The sequence below is a fragment of the Fusarium verticillioides genome, chromosome 5 (genome assembly GCF_000149555.1).
Source record: "Fusarium verticillioides 7600 chromosome 5, whole genome shotgun sequence".
Classification (NCBI taxonomy): Eukaryota; Fungi; Ascomycota; class Sordariomycetes; order Hypocreales; family Nectriaceae; genus Fusarium; species Fusarium verticillioides.
The window spans coordinates 3217320-3231924 of record NC_031679.1 but is presented as its reverse complement, the minus strand read 5'-3'; the positions used below and the strand labels follow the sequence as shown (position 1 = coordinate 3231924).

General features: G+C 48.0%; 5 protein-coding genes across 5 annotated transcripts; 1 reads left to right on the top strand and 4 right to left on the bottom strand.

Annotated features, from left to right (window-relative positions):
• Positions 1–463: 463 nt before the first annotated feature.
• FVEG_09102 (CMGC/SRPK protein kinase) lies at positions 464–2337 on the top strand. Its single transcript, XM_018898023.1, has one exon. The coding sequence runs from the start codon at positions 764–766 to the stop codon at positions 2216–2218; it is 1455 nt and encodes a 484-aa protein (XP_018755813.1). The 5' UTR covers positions 464–763; the 3' UTR covers positions 2219–2337.
• Positions 2338–4083: 1746 nt separating this feature from the next.
• Positions 4084–5365, bottom strand: FVEG_09101 (hypothetical protein). The gene is made up of 2 exons (XM_018898022.1): positions 4839–5365; positions 4084–4789 (listed from the first exon to the last, which is right to left on the bottom strand). Exons 1-2 carry the CDS (start codon positions 5320–5322, stop codon positions 4257–4259), a joined length of 1017 nt encoding a protein of 338 aa, XP_018755812.1. The 5' UTR covers positions 5323–5365; the 3' UTR covers positions 4084–4256.
• A 346-nt stretch (positions 5366–5711) lies between these two features.
• On the bottom strand, positions 5712–6911 carry FVEG_09100 (hypothetical protein). The gene has a single exon (XM_018898021.1). The coding sequence runs from the start codon at positions 6254–6256 to the stop codon at positions 5750–5752; it is 507 nt and encodes a 168-aa protein (XP_018755811.1). The 5' UTR covers positions 6257–6911; the 3' UTR covers positions 5712–5749.
• Positions 6912–7144: 233 nt separating this feature from the next.
• Positions 7145–10380, bottom strand: FVEG_09099 (hypothetical protein). The gene is made up of 2 exons (XM_018898020.1): positions 9086–10380; positions 7145–9038 (listed from the first exon to the last, which is right to left on the bottom strand). Exons 1-2 carry the CDS (start codon positions 10274–10276, stop codon positions 7368–7370), a joined length of 2862 nt encoding a protein of 953 aa, XP_018755810.1. The 5' UTR covers positions 10277–10380; the 3' UTR covers positions 7145–7367.
• A 782-nt stretch (positions 10381–11162) lies between these two features.
• FVEG_09098 (hypothetical protein) lies at positions 11163–13110 on the bottom strand (the record flags this gene model as incomplete). The annotated part of the gene is made up of 3 exons (XM_018898019.1): positions 11163–11884; positions 11936–12656; positions 12703–13110. The coding sequence occupies 3 exons, from the start codon at positions 13108–13110 to the stop codon at positions 11163–11165; spliced, it is 1851 nt and encodes a 616-aa protein (XP_018755809.1).
• Positions 13111–14605: the final 1495 nt, after the last annotated feature.

The following is a 14605-nucleotide window of genomic DNA, read 5'->3' as shown; positions in this document are numbered from 1 at the left end:
TCTGGCCGGGTGTATGAAACCGGCATCTATCAATGTATCATCAGGCACAGAAATGAATGGCTACTTTCCCTATCAATGGCACTGTATCATATCATGATGATACTGCAGATGCCCAATTTCTCACCCAAATCACACAATTATCCCCCTGATTAAACATGCCGGATACCAATTTACTCCTGATACTCGTCTAGAGAGTCACACGACTCGACGGTTTTTCTAGCTTCCTCGACTAAACTTGCCCGATCTCAACCGCGGCCCACCAAACAAGGTCAAGATACAGAAGAAGCTTCAGAGTCTCTCCCTCCCGTCAACTCCCGTGGACAACAATCAACCCCCGGGAAGAATACAACGCTAACGCGTGAAACTGGCGATTCAATGTGACTGTTCATATTAGATATAAACAGAGTCTTACACCGTAACACGGAACTTGGCCGAAATGATGCCTCAGGCTCTGGCCCGGCCCCCGTATCCACTTCCCTTGAGCCGAGAGTGACCCATGATAGCTCCGAGCTATGAGTAACAGTTTAGCACATTCTACCCCGGATTTCGGCTTCTGCGTGTTACTCATAAACTCTTGCATTCCTCCCCTTCCTATATCTATCTCCTGTCTCTCGTTCTCTTTACCTATAGAATAAATTGCATCTTTTCCTATTATACCTACTACACCTACTGCATCTACCTAGTAACGGAATGGCCCCATTTCTGAATACGCCCATGGACACAAGAAATACCCACACCAATAGACGATAACCTCTTCGTGGAAATGGCTACTTGCAGTCTCAAGTCGCTGCGGCGACCATCACTCAACCTCATGTCTGGAGCGAGAAAGAGGTCTTTTCCTTTCAATGGCCTCATCTCAAAAGCTGCCACTCGTGGCTTAGCTACCGTCACCACTCAAACAACACAGCCAGCTATGATGATGGAAGACCACAACACTAGACTGATCAACATGGGCTACAACTACAACTACATCGAACATGTCGAAAACCTCGAACAGTACCGCCTTGGAGGCTTCCACCCCGTATCCCTAGGTGAAACCATCAACGACCGCTACCTGGTCCTCAACAAGCTCGGCCACGGTGGATACTCAACTGTCTGGCTCTCATGGGACATCTTGAAACAGAAGTATGCCGCATTGAAGATTGTACTAGCAGATTTCGGTGAAGACTCAACAGAAGTCGATGTCCTTCAGCGTCTGGAAGCCAAAGCTGGGAAGAAACATCCCGGAAGGTCTCTCATTAGACATGTCACCGATAACTTTCACTTCGATGGTCCCAATGGAAGACACACCTGTCTGGTTAACGACCCGGCGATGATGTCGCTACGCCTTGCGAAGGACGCCTCTTTCACAAGACTCTTTCAGCCACGGACTGCCCGAGCCATCGCCGCTCAGGTTGTGCAGTCCATCGCGTACCTCCATGAGGGCGGTGTAGTACACGGCGACCTCCACCTCGACAACATCTTGCTCCAGCTTCCGGACCGAATCAAGCAATTATCGCCAGATCAACTTCATGAGCGACATAGTCATCCAGCGACAGTCCCTGTGACGAGACTCGACGGACTTCCTCTTGACGAAAATGCACCGCGAAACGCTGTGCTGCCAATCTGGCTTGGCCAAAAGAGCGAGGATGTAGCTCTGGCAGATGCAAAGATCTTACTGGGCGATTTCGGCGAGTCCTATTTACCAAGTCAAGAAAAGCGCCAATATTCCAACGCTCCGATTCGCTACCGGGCACCCGAAACTCAATTCCCCGATGTGTGTCAACCTCTCTCGTTCAGCTCCGATATTTGGAGTCTTGGCTGTCTCCTCTGGAACATCGTCGGACAACGCCCGCTATTCGACGCCTGGACCCTCTCAGAAGATGACATCCTCCAAGACCAAATTGACCTTCTTGGTGAAATCCCAGATGAGTGGTCTGCCTACGGCGCTAAGCGATCAGAGTACTGGGTCGAGGACGTCGAAGAAGAGGCGGCCACACAAGCCACTACTCAGGGCGGTTACACATGGGATGACCGCTTTGAGCGCTGTGTACAACAAGGACGAAAGGAGAGCGGCATGAAGCCCATGTCAAGGGATGAGAAGGAGGCTTTTATTGATATGATGAAGAAGATAATTACCTTCCGCCCTGAGGATAGGATAACAGCTAAAGACCTACTGGAGTCACGATGGATGAAACAGTGGGCATTGCCGGAGCTGAAGAAGCTTACAGCTTCATGATTGATGTTAAAAATAGGATTGGCATTCTGAATTAGCGAGTTTGGGAAATGCGTTTGTGTATATGGATCATAAATGAGATTTACTTAATACCAATTGATGTATGCTTATACTTTTCATAACTGCGGAAACTGGGTGATTGCCATCAACACTCAAATTTGTAAGTTGCCAGTACGGCGCATAACTCAAGTCAAGCAAACTCGAGTAAATCAAAGCGACTAAAAGCTTTGAAGAAAACGACAGACAATGCCGAGATCAGCTTGAAGTAAAACTATGTGATCTTTGTGTTTTCAGGCTCAAGATTGTGAACTCAAGCACAAACTTGCACTTAGAGTGACGTATCTCAACGATTTTTGCGAAAATCTTCCTGTATAAATACTACGCAAATGCCTCCTTCAGTCTTCTCTTTCTTCTCAATTAATTGTATCCCTATATGAGAGATTGTCACATATTATACCTTGCCTTGGAACTGATAGTTCTATATTTCATTCTTCCCATATGGCGAAAGGTTCTATGCTGATGCGAGCCCTTTATTATTCAGTACATCACTGCTATCTCGCAGGACCAGCCGAATCACTCAATTGTATATATCATCATCACTTCACATAACAAATCGAGGAGACAGATTCATAAAGAAAGAGCACATCTCAACCAAGGCTTCCTCCTTTGACTACCTTCGCCATGACTTGGGCTCTAGCTAGCAAGGCCATCCTTAAAAATGCTAAATCCGCTTTCGCAACAAGTCTTGAGAGCCCTCATCCGTGTAACAAAGATGTTTGGGCACAGCCCTCATCCATGTGTTTAAAAGAAGCGGAGGCACAACCGAGATCAAGAAGATCCTGACGACTAATTTCTACTCTCGACACTACCTTTGACCACCAGCTTTTCAGGTGCTCTCAATGGTAAGAGTTACTTAACTCAGGACGTGACTATACCACTGGTATGGACCGGTGGTTCAGAACAGGCTCTGCCCGTTCCTTGTTCCGTTCTTCATACAGTTACGTTGTCGATTACTTGGCACTCAAATGGCATACTGACCTTAATCTTTAGAAACATTGGCAACATATAGCCTCGTCCATCCATACACAAAGTTCTTTTCTACTCTGGCGTGGTGAAAGGCTACTTCACAGTAGAGCATATCACACCAAGCGACTTCAATACCCAGAACAATTTTATGAGATATAGAAGCCGACAAAGCGAGAACATGTATACTTCTAGGCCCGACTTGTGAATTATAACCTCGCTACTAATAGCGAAAGGTTCACAATGATCATCAAGACTCTGAAAGAAAAGCCTAAAGCTTTGAGACTCTGACTAGGTTCATGTGAAAGCTTTCCCTACGAAGCGTTGGCTTCAAGTCGTCCAACGAAAGGTACCAACATTTGGAGCACCGCACGCCTTTATTTCGATGTTTCTTATAATCATCTTATAATCAAGCAAGTTTTGTGACAAGCCCATTGAAAACCACTTCAAACGATATGCTATAACACAAAAGCAACATCATTTAACCCTCGGCGTGTCGATCATGGGCTGTATTGAGAACGTCGCCGAGTATCACACCTTTCGAACTTGATACAACAAACTGATTCAATTGGACTATGCTCGGGCAACCTATTGTAAGAGCAGCAGATCCTTAGGCATTTCTCTTCGTCTTACTCAAGCTCGTGGAGGTGCCGGTTTTATACCTGGAGGCGAAAAACGGCTACAGGTCAGATATGGTGTTTCTTGTAGCTTAGACCGAGCTCGATGTCAATAAATGCGATGTAGTGTCCGCAAGCAGAAGCTATTTGGTATAAATTATAGCTGGTGAATTTCCCATGGATTTTGCCACTTATCTTAACTATGATTCGATCTATAAAGTAGAGAAACTCCTTGATTCAGTGTGTATTCAAATATAGATGATGATGTTTGAGAAAATTTATTCAATGTCATCAACTATCTGATCTAATAGCCGAAGGGAAAGGGATCATGATATTAGACCTCATTTTAGGTCTTTTTACCCAAATTATTGCCATCTATCTTCCTGTCTATGCAAGCCAGCTCAGTCCCACGACATACCATCATCGTCGTACCTAAACAACCTCAGAATTGCTGACGCAACTTGCTCTCCATCATGGTCCAGATCCGCCGTCTCAGCCGCTCGATCCGCATGCTCTAGATCCTTGATCCCACCACTATCAATTCTCATCTGAATCTGTCTCTTGACCATGTCTTCGTCAAACGCCAGATGCGCCTGAGATGTGAACAGTCGTTTGGGGATATATAATCCCTGAACGGATGTGTGATTACTTGTGCCCCAGACATGAACGTCGGTGTCAGGCTCGAGAAGGCCGTTTGATGATTCAACGGAGGGGGCTTCGAGGACTTGATCTTGGTGCATTTGATGGAGGTAGACTTTATCATCGTGTGTGCGGAAGAGGCGCTTGCCTACGGGCGTCAGAGTGATCGCATTGTGACCAAGTTCCCAGTCGTTTGTAGGTGAAGGGCCGACTTTGCCTCCTAGAAGACGGGAGAGAACCTGGTGGCCAAAGCAAACGCCCGTGAAGTGAAAATCGGGACGCTTGGTCCATAGTTCTAGAAACAGTGAGTTTACATCCAAAGAGAGAAATGATGAGCTACTCACGCTTCAAAAGATGGAGCAAGTCATGAATCCACTGGTTATCGCCATGCGCGTCATACATACTGCCCGTAATGAGCAGCCCATCGTAACCCTCAAACTCCTCCACCTTGGGCATGCGACCACCCTCTTCTGTCACGGCAAAGACCTGCTCTGTCTCAACGCCCAGCGGAGGATGATGCTTGCTTCCAGCCTCTGAAAAATGGCGATGCAGAATCTCACCAAACGAACCGCGCTCGGTTTGAGTGTCAGGATGAGGAGTATCGGTCTCGAGAACAAAGACTTTGACGACTTGTGCGTCGATGGTGGGCTTGTAATGCTGACCCATGCTGCTCGCTGTTGTATAGAGCTTTTGTAGTGGTGAAGGTGTAAGTGTACGGATGTGAGGTTGTATGCAGGGTTTTGGAGGGGCAGTGAAGCGTGGGAGATGCTTTGCAGCGTTGGATGTATTTAAACGGCAAGACAACGGCCGAAATCCAGTTTTGAACATTTTCTACAATATTAGAATATGCAATTGTACAAGAGTTTTCTCGGACTCTGATATTCTATAGACTTGATCTTTTCTTCGTCTTGACGTCAGCTAAGACTCTTGACAACGGCGAACTGGGCGAGCCAAGCCCGTGATGACGGCAGCGGGTCATGAATAGTGGGTTTTGAGGCGGCTTCTCGATGCTGATATTCTGCCTGCATTTGCAGCACTGTACAGGGTGCACATCTTTCCTATTGCATGTAACCTGCTGTCAGAGGTATTTGTACCTGTAAATCAGGGGATTGGTAGGGATCTCTGTTCCAATGGGAGTGAGATGGAGTTACCAATTGAGGTTCTGACATGGGGGCACCCACACTCAAGCTTGGCTTAGAACAAGCATACCAAATAACCATGATACTCTATTCAACAATGCTAAATTCGTAAATATCTACAGTTTGCTCTCTTCCTCCGCTCCCCAGTAAAATGTACTGATCTCAACTCCAACATACTCATCGTTGTACTTCCTCGTCTCTTCTCCCTCCCTTGCTGCTCCCGCGCACACAAGCAATGGCATAAAGTGCTCTCCTCCATTAGGCGGGTGCATCATATCAGCATATGGAAATTTCCTCCAACCCTTGAGAGCCTTCCACCGCTCATTTGTGTCCTTCTTGAGTGTCGCCTCAGTCAATGTGTTGTTCCATTCATCAGACAAAGTTCGGAATTGACGTTGCTGTTCAGGCCCCGAGCTACCCAGCATCATCATGGCGCGAATGTTATGAAAGCTTGCAAATCCTGAACCAACGACGGCGATGTTATTGGCTCGCAGTTTTCGCAGTGCTGCGCCCATGCGGAGATGTTCCTCGGGATCCTCTGACTCAAGACTGAGACCTGGACTACGGGGATGTCGGCTTTGGGATGGACGAGCAGGAGCGGAATAAAAACTCCGTGGTCCCATCCTCGCTCGTCATCCAACTCAGGTGTAAGACCTTCTCCGCGTAGAGCATCGGCGATCTCGTTTGCGATCTCTGGGTGTCCTGGCGCTGGGTACTTGAGAGAGTATGATTCACGAGGGAACCCGTAGTAGTCGTAGAGTAACTTATGAGATGCGCCTGATGAGATGGTGGGCTTTGCCGTCGACCAGTGAGCAGTGACGAGGATGATGGCTCGGGGTTGATCTGGAGTGCCAAGCTTGAGGATCTTGGGGACGCGGTTCTTTAGGGAGTAGACAATGCTTTCATGTTTAGGGTCACCGAGAACAGGCATCGGGCCTAATCGTGTCAGCTATATCGGTAATCGAGGCAGATCATATGGTGTTGACTTACCACCGCCATGGGATAGCGCAATTACAGGGGCAACCTTTGACATGGCGGATGAATGTGAGTGTCTTGAAAACGACTTGAATAAAGATGAGGACAAAGTTCTTCGTGCAACAAGAGGCCAATTCCACATGAACAGCTATTTGTCGACTGCTATACTGTACTTTGTAGGATTCTACTGTGTCAAGCTCATTCATCATGGCGGGGTCCTCAAGCTATTTATCCTCTTGTCCCATGATAACGGGGGCCATCATGGCTTGTGGAGCATTTTCCCTTTTCCGCGTTCTACCCCCGAAAACCTCTGCCGAAATCGACGAGATTCAAGAAATCAGCCAATGGAATCGCCCTTGGTCATTACCCGCGCGCGATGCTCCACTCTGTTCCCGCGCGTCACTGTTTGTAATCCATCCCCGCTTCCCGAAGGCTCGGCCCCCACTGTATTTCTGTTGGCGATGGCCTCATCTATCTGCAAGTTGCCACTCATCTTATAAATCTACAACAACATTCAAATCAAAGGAGATGAGAAAGGGTTTATCGAGAGGATATATTGTACTTAACTATCATAATACTGTATTATGAATATTTTACTAAAGCTCAGGTAAAATATGAATGACGTAACTTCTTACTCGATTCTCATATCTTGACCTTGGGAGTGAATTTTAAAGAAACCATCCCCATGATGGATTTTCTGGATAAGCGCATGGATTCATCCAATACTTAATCGCGACTCGTACGCTATCAAAGATACACCTAGATAAACACAGATACATCACCCCTGCCATGCCCAACAGCCTTGATTCTCGATCCAATCTCAAGAGGACTACCCTCAGTCACCATAAAGTGACCAGAGTCCTTGAATGACTCCTCATCTGCCCCCAGGATCTTGTAAATGTTACTACTCACAAGATTAATAGCTTCTTTCTCATTCAATCGTCCACCTCCATTCTTGAATGCAGTGCCAGCTGCAAATCCCAAGTCACGGAGCTCCCAGTCTTCTTGCAGTCCAATCGCAGCAACTACGCCTGCGTCAACCAATGCATCTATGGTTGTACCATTGGTGAGTGGCGCACCGGTCAGGGCGCGGCGTGAGTCCCAGCTTTCACCCTTCGCCTGCAGCGGCGAAAGGATGACTCCAACACCAGCCTCTCCAAGTTCCTTGGCCACCAGGTGAGACTCAGCACCACCAATGATGGCCAGTTTGAGACCTCCAGCTCTCTTGCTTGAGTCTGCTGCTGCGAGGACACCCTCGATCTCAGACTTGATTCTAAGAGCTGTTGCAATGCCATCTGCACTGTTGATGGTGAGGGCCAAAACTTGCTCGCCACTGATCACCTTCTTGAGGTACGCCGCTTCTGAGAACGGATTGCTCGCAGGTTCCGGAGTTGTAGCAGCTGTAAGTAACTTGTTTCTCAATCCACCGAAAGCGGCTGAGTAGCTGGTTGAACCTCTGACGTTCAGATCCAGAGTGTAGTGAACTGCCAGGTCGGGAGCAAAAACTGCACCTTCTTCGAGGGTCGTCAATGCTGAAGTCAGGAATCCGACGCTGGTACCGAAATGAGTTGCACCACCTACAAAGACTGGTGCTGAGACGGCCCTGGTGACTCCATATCGAGAGGCAACGTGCAACTTCTTGGAGTCAAGAGCAAGACCATCGATAGCCCGAGAGAAGATCAATGGGTTGGGTCCGTTGTTAGTTGCGTCCTCAGCATCAATCTCGCTGAGGCCCAGAGTACCGCCCACAGCTGTGAAGGATCGGGTCAAATAACCATTCTTGAGCGCAATGGTCTTAGCGCCAGTTGCAGCCACAGCTTGGAACTCCTGGTCGCAAGTACCAATGCAAGAAATCTTGCCATTCTGTACGACCACGTTGACCGGCTTGTCTTGACACTCGTAAGTCTTCTCATCTTCAAGGAACACTTTCTTGACACCAGTGAAGAGTACAGTATCGAGCTTGCTTGGCTCCTCAACAATCTCGGTAGGCTTCTCCACAAATGCAGCTGCTTCTTGTGACTTCATCAGCTCAATAGGGTCCTCGAACTGGGCTGTGCCGTCAATCCAGACTTGCACAGGAGTTGCGCCAACGCTAAGAGGGTCACTATCCCAGACAGCAACGTCGGCATCAAAGCCAAGCTTGACTTTTCCTAGACGCTTGCCCAAACCGAGAAGTTCAGCGGGAGCAGATGTCACACTGGCTAGTGCGACATGGTAAGGAAGGCCGTAATGATAAGCCTTGGCAGCCTCAAAAAGGACATGCTGTGCGTTAATCACAGGGTTGTCGCTGACATACACTACTGTGAGGTTGTTCTCGTGGAGGATCTTTCCAGCATACTCAGAGCCAATGTATGCTTCGGTCTTGTAAAACATGTTATCGGCGAATAGAGCAGATGCAGGAGGACGTCCGCCCCAGGTTCGCTTGAGGATCTAACAAAAGTTAACATGAGAAGCCTTTCAACACAACACGATCTTACCTCTGGAACCAGATAGGTCTGGTGAGCATGATGGAAGGCTCGGACAGGGAACTTGAACTCGTTGGTGTGATCCACCATAGCCTCCAAGTCGGGGATCGTGTAACAATGTGTGTTGATATGAACCTGACCACGAAGCGCAGCGGTGAGAGCCTCCCAGGCAATCTCGCCTGGAAGATACTCATCCAAGGACTCAACACCCTGAGACTCAGCCTTGGCGCACCAGTCATCCTGCTTCTGGATCAAATCTCTTGCTTGCTCAAAAGCGTGGCGGAACTCGTAGCTTTCACCCATACGACTGAATGGCCTGTTTCCAACCCGGCCATGAACACGCTTCGCGTTCTCACCACATGCCATCTTCATATATCGCCAGTTGCGGTCTGGGTCGGCGAGCAAGTCCACTGCGCTGATTTCCTTGCGGCCATCAGGTTTGCCAACTGCATGCTTGATGACATAGGCCTCTCCACCGATATTATTGCCGGAACCAGGAAGGATAAGAGAAGTTGTAACACCGCCTGACTTGATGACTTCAATTTGCGGGTCAAGCGGGAGCAAAGAGTCAATCGCTCGAGCCCAAGGTGTGATGTTATCCGACATCTCATTGCCATCTGAGTTTCCCTCCAGAGAGGGCAATGGATAGACGCCAGCGTGGCTGTGAGTGTCAACAATACCGCTGGTCAGACGGCGGCCATGGGCTTCGTAGATAATTGTGTCATCAGGTAGCGAAGCAGTCTTGATGTCCTCCTCAACGCGTTGAATGAGACCCTTCTCGAGAAAGACATCACCCTGCACCCACTCCCAGCCCTTGCCAGCATACGCATCCTCTTCACTGGTTCCTTCGACGGGCTCTCCAATCCAGATAGTAGCGTTCTTGATCAAAGTGGGCTTGCCGCCGTCGATATAACGAGCATTCTTATCTCGACCGAGACCAGGCGGGTCTTGCGGCTTGACACGGAACTTCTTACACGTCTCGAGATCTTCATTGAGTTTCTGGATAGACAAAGTAGTCTTGTTTCGCGGTGCGAGCTGTCGCCACTGGGCAAAGACAATGAAGGTCAAACAGGCTAGAGCAAAGAGCCTGATACCGCGTGAGCGACGCAACAACCGTCTGTTCCGCTGTTGACCAGGATGAAGGCCAACGGGCGCTGGAAGCGAAACGGAGCTGTAAGGCGGAAGTTGTGCCTTTTCATCCATTGTTGCTTCTTGTTGTGAGGCTTCACAATGTCAATGGATGGAGGCCTACAAGATATGAAAGGTAAAAGAGGAGTTGAGAGCTTTGGAATGAAGATCCCGTCTCGTCACTCAGTGATAAGACGTACTTCGCAAGCCTCGGCTGGGATCTCACAGTGATTGGTCTCCACTATGGCGAGCTATCTACGGTGGGTAACACAGCTAGGTACAGGGGACCCCAAGCTCTACCCTCAAATAAAACTCATACACAACAGTCAAATTGAACGATATCTAGGTAGGTCTTGAGTCATGATGTTGAGAGCTTGCCAGATACGAGTTTATCTTTCGAAATCACCAAGTAGCAGTCAACAGCAAACTGAATTACATATGTGACTTCTTCAGAGTTGGTGCCTGAGCTCTATAATGTCTTGACTGACGATCTTTCATTCATGGCGAAGTGCTCATCTTATTGTCACCCTACACTTTGAGACGATATGCTCCGGAACTTTTGTTTATGGTCTTCCTTGATGAGATTCGCAATCGACAAAATTGATTCATAATCAGTCTGAGCCTTCGTTTGAGCTTCCTACTTAAACAATCGAGGCGAAAAATAAAAAAAAAAAAAAAAAAAAAAAAAAAAAAAAAAAAAAAAAAGGGGTATTGGTGAGATATCGAGACCTGTTATGAAGACGTCCTAAAAGACAGTAACACGTCGTTGAACATTTAGACCATGAACCCTAGAGGTTACGCCCCTCTCGTAACCCGTTTCAAAAAGAGCCCAATATTTATAAAGAGATACCAGCTGAATCTGGCCCAAGTCCTGCAACCCCATATCAATCGAAAACCCTAGCCGGTAATCTGAGAAAATGCCCCAATCCATTGCATCGAACTCACGAGTCACGACTACCTCTTAGACAGATGAGGCATTCGTCTCTTTGACTGCCATTTCGGCCACTAATACCACCCCAGAATCCTCCAACTCATATAACGGCGGCATTGCATCCGGGCCCCGACCCGTGAGCCGCTTTGCGTACCATCCCATTCGCCTGAAGTAGTATCGAACATGATCACGGTTCCGAACACTAAACACAATATCGAGTTCTTCCAACGACAGTGCCTTCGTCTCTGGAAGCAGGAAATACGTAAACACGAATCCGATGATGTTCCACGTGGCATACCAGTAAAAGGCGCCCGAGGATTTAAATGCCTTTTCCATCATAGGCCACGTAAAGCTGAGTAAAAAGTTGAATGACCAGGTGATTGATGTTGCTGAGGCCATACCAAGAGCCCGGATATGCAAGGGGAATGCCTCCGCGCTATAGGTAAAGGGAACAGGACCGAGACCAGGTGAGTAAACGGCCATGAAGATGTAAATACTGGTGGCGATGAGAGGAAGACGAAGGCCGTTGTCTTCAATCCCGAAGCATGAACCGGTCCAATACAGGCAAGCACTCATCATGGGGAACGTGACTAACAGGAGGTTGCGGCGGCCAAAGGTATCAATCGTCCAAATTGCAGGCAGCGCAAAGATCCAGTTGATGGCACCGCCACCGAATGAGGCCAGGAGGGCCTGAGATCGGGTATAGCCTGCATCTGTAAAGATCTTTGTGCTGTAGTATGCGATCACATTAACTGTAGACTTGTTAGTTACATAGTAATCAAGATATGGGTTTTCGGACATACCGCCACAGAACTGCTGCATGAGCATACAGAACCACGAAGACTGCGCAGCTCTCCAGTTCCTCCGTACTTTGAAGAGCTCCTTCAAACCTTTCCGGCCTTCTTTGGTCTTTTGCTCGGCCTCCAAGAACTTCCAAGCGAGATAGAGATCCCGAGCAGCTTGGAGGTCAGCGCGACGAAGCTTCCTAAGCGAATGGTATGCCTTCTGGAATTCTCCCCTATCCATGTACCAACGCGGACTCTCAGGGAGAAGGAAGACCAGAAGACCAACGATCAATGGTGGAAGAGACGTTGAACCAATCATCCATCTCCAAGGTGCGTACTGGTTCGGCCACGTGAGATTCTGGAAAGCTAAAGAGGAAGCAAAGCCGAGCATGATGCCAAAGGCCGTCCACATCTGCCACATCATAGTCAAGGCGCCTCGAACTGCCTTGGGTGCACATTCAGCTGCATATACGGGAGTGGTGCTTGATTTGGCGCCAACTGCAAGCCCGAGGGTGAAGCGTGCAATGATTAGACATATCCAACTGTTAGCAGCAGCTTGCCATATTCCTGTGACGAAAGCAAAGAGACAGGAAAAGGCGATGGTTCCTCGTCGGCCAAAGAATCTGTTCAAGGGGGCGTTGAGCCAGCATCCGACGAGGGCAGCAGAGGCATATGGTGCGCCGTTTGTCAGACCTTGCAGCGCTCTATCTTTGATGTTGTACTCTTCGAAGTAGAAGTGCTGGATTGTTAGTCTGTTTGTCTCTCGATAGTCAGGGAGGACTTACCTGTGCACCGTTGATGACTGTCTGATCCATGCCCTGCACAATAGCGCAACCCGCACACAATGCGCAGAGGAAGTAAAGCATCTTTGGCTGAGACTTCCAACGATGGTCATCTTCGTTCCTCAGGAGCTCCTTGTCCTCCTCGGTCAACTCCTCTATGGATTCGTATCCCTTCGGCGTGTTGATGACTTTGGCTATGAGTGCGCCTTTGGTAAACCAGGAAATGCAGGTATCCAGCCCCTTATCTTGGGCGAAGTTCCTTGCATCGGCGACCAACTCGTCATGCGTCATGCTGGCCAGTGGATTTTGTAGCACTGCAGTTGTTGATCTCGTCTTGGCTCCAGGAGGTTTGGCATCTTGCTGTGTAGGGTCGAAGCGAGGCTCACCCTGAATTTCGTCAATCGTTTCCATTTCGGCTGCGTATTAATGGTCCAGTGATATAAGATGACGGATATTGCAAGCCCATTGGAAGCAGAACCTCGGAAAGCACTGAGGGAACCATTTCAAGGCCCTCTCGAGGACGAGTCCTCTTCTAAATAGATCAATTCACGTGGCATCTCGGGGCTTCTTCCTGTATACTTTGCGGGGAAATCGTGTTATGCAGCGTGGTGGTTGGATCAATGACAACTCTGTCTTGTTCTCAAAGCCATTTACATGTCAAAGTCAAAGTCCGAGGTACCAGGTGACGAGAAACTCGCCTTTTGGTCTTGCCATTCGCTCTGACGATCTCGGCCATCAGAAGCATCGGGTCGGCTCAATAGCTTCATTGGTGCCGCCTTTGTTGAGTTGGTTGACTCACGAACGTTAACTCTCCCTCAATCTTCTTGTAGACATTTCTGGTATCCATTACACGATAGAACGCGGGGAAGTGGTTATAATGATGTAGAGTTTCCACGTGGTTTATATAACGTTCGCCAATAGACCTGAGCGAGGTTGTGATAACAGCCTTGGTTACTCAAGAAAAGGCCGTTTATAAAACCATTCGAAGACTGCCTATTCGTGTATGAATAGTAATCTTTAGGACAGAAGCTCACGCTCTTGTTTCACATGTGTTTTTTTCTCTTGTTGGAGTTCTTTCTGGATATGCATTCATAAGTACCTTGTTTCGAGCTCTTGTGGCTGGTTTAAAATCGCATCATAGAGTCTAAAGCTCGTTTATGCTGTGACCCGCCCGCGTATCTATTATACTGGATGCTTGTTTTGCGATCGTGATCTCGCCTCGTGGCTGACATGTCCAGGGTATAGCTTGTCAACCAATGCACAGTCTCATTTCAAGACGTTTAAGTTCCAAGAAGAATGCGTTGACCCTGGCCAAGTCAAAACATGGTCATGTGTTTGTGGCGTCGAAAAGGTTATTGAGGTTGTCCGAAAATAAAGGCTTGTTTCAACCTTAGGACGTATGTATGTACATCGAGTCTTGACAAGATTCGACCCTTCAGATCAGGGGGTGAAACTACTTTGATAGTTCTGTTATTAGCTTTACTCTTGTTTTCGCCCTTCACAAGTTCACGTTAATTATGCCAAGAATTAAATTTTTAAATACTCCGAGCTTACGTCTGTGATTGCTTGTTATTTACCGATCAGGCACAGTAGGATCGAGACCGTTGAATGGAGTCTCCACTTTCAGATGCTAAGCGCCATGATCCATGGTTCAGGGAAGGCTGTGTTACTGTTGCTAGGTGATCGTCACACCTGTAGTTCATCCTCCCAACCTCCTCGGGCGCCTCGGGAGGAGAGTAAACAATTGAGTAGGAGCTCTGAATGTCATGATAATCCTCAATTGAGCCAACCGAGAATATAAGCGAGAGACATAGAGCAATGAACTGAATGTTGAAGAAATGTAAGCAATTAATCAACCTCCACAGATGGTCTCCCAGTCACTGGCTGAAACATTAACAAAGCGGGC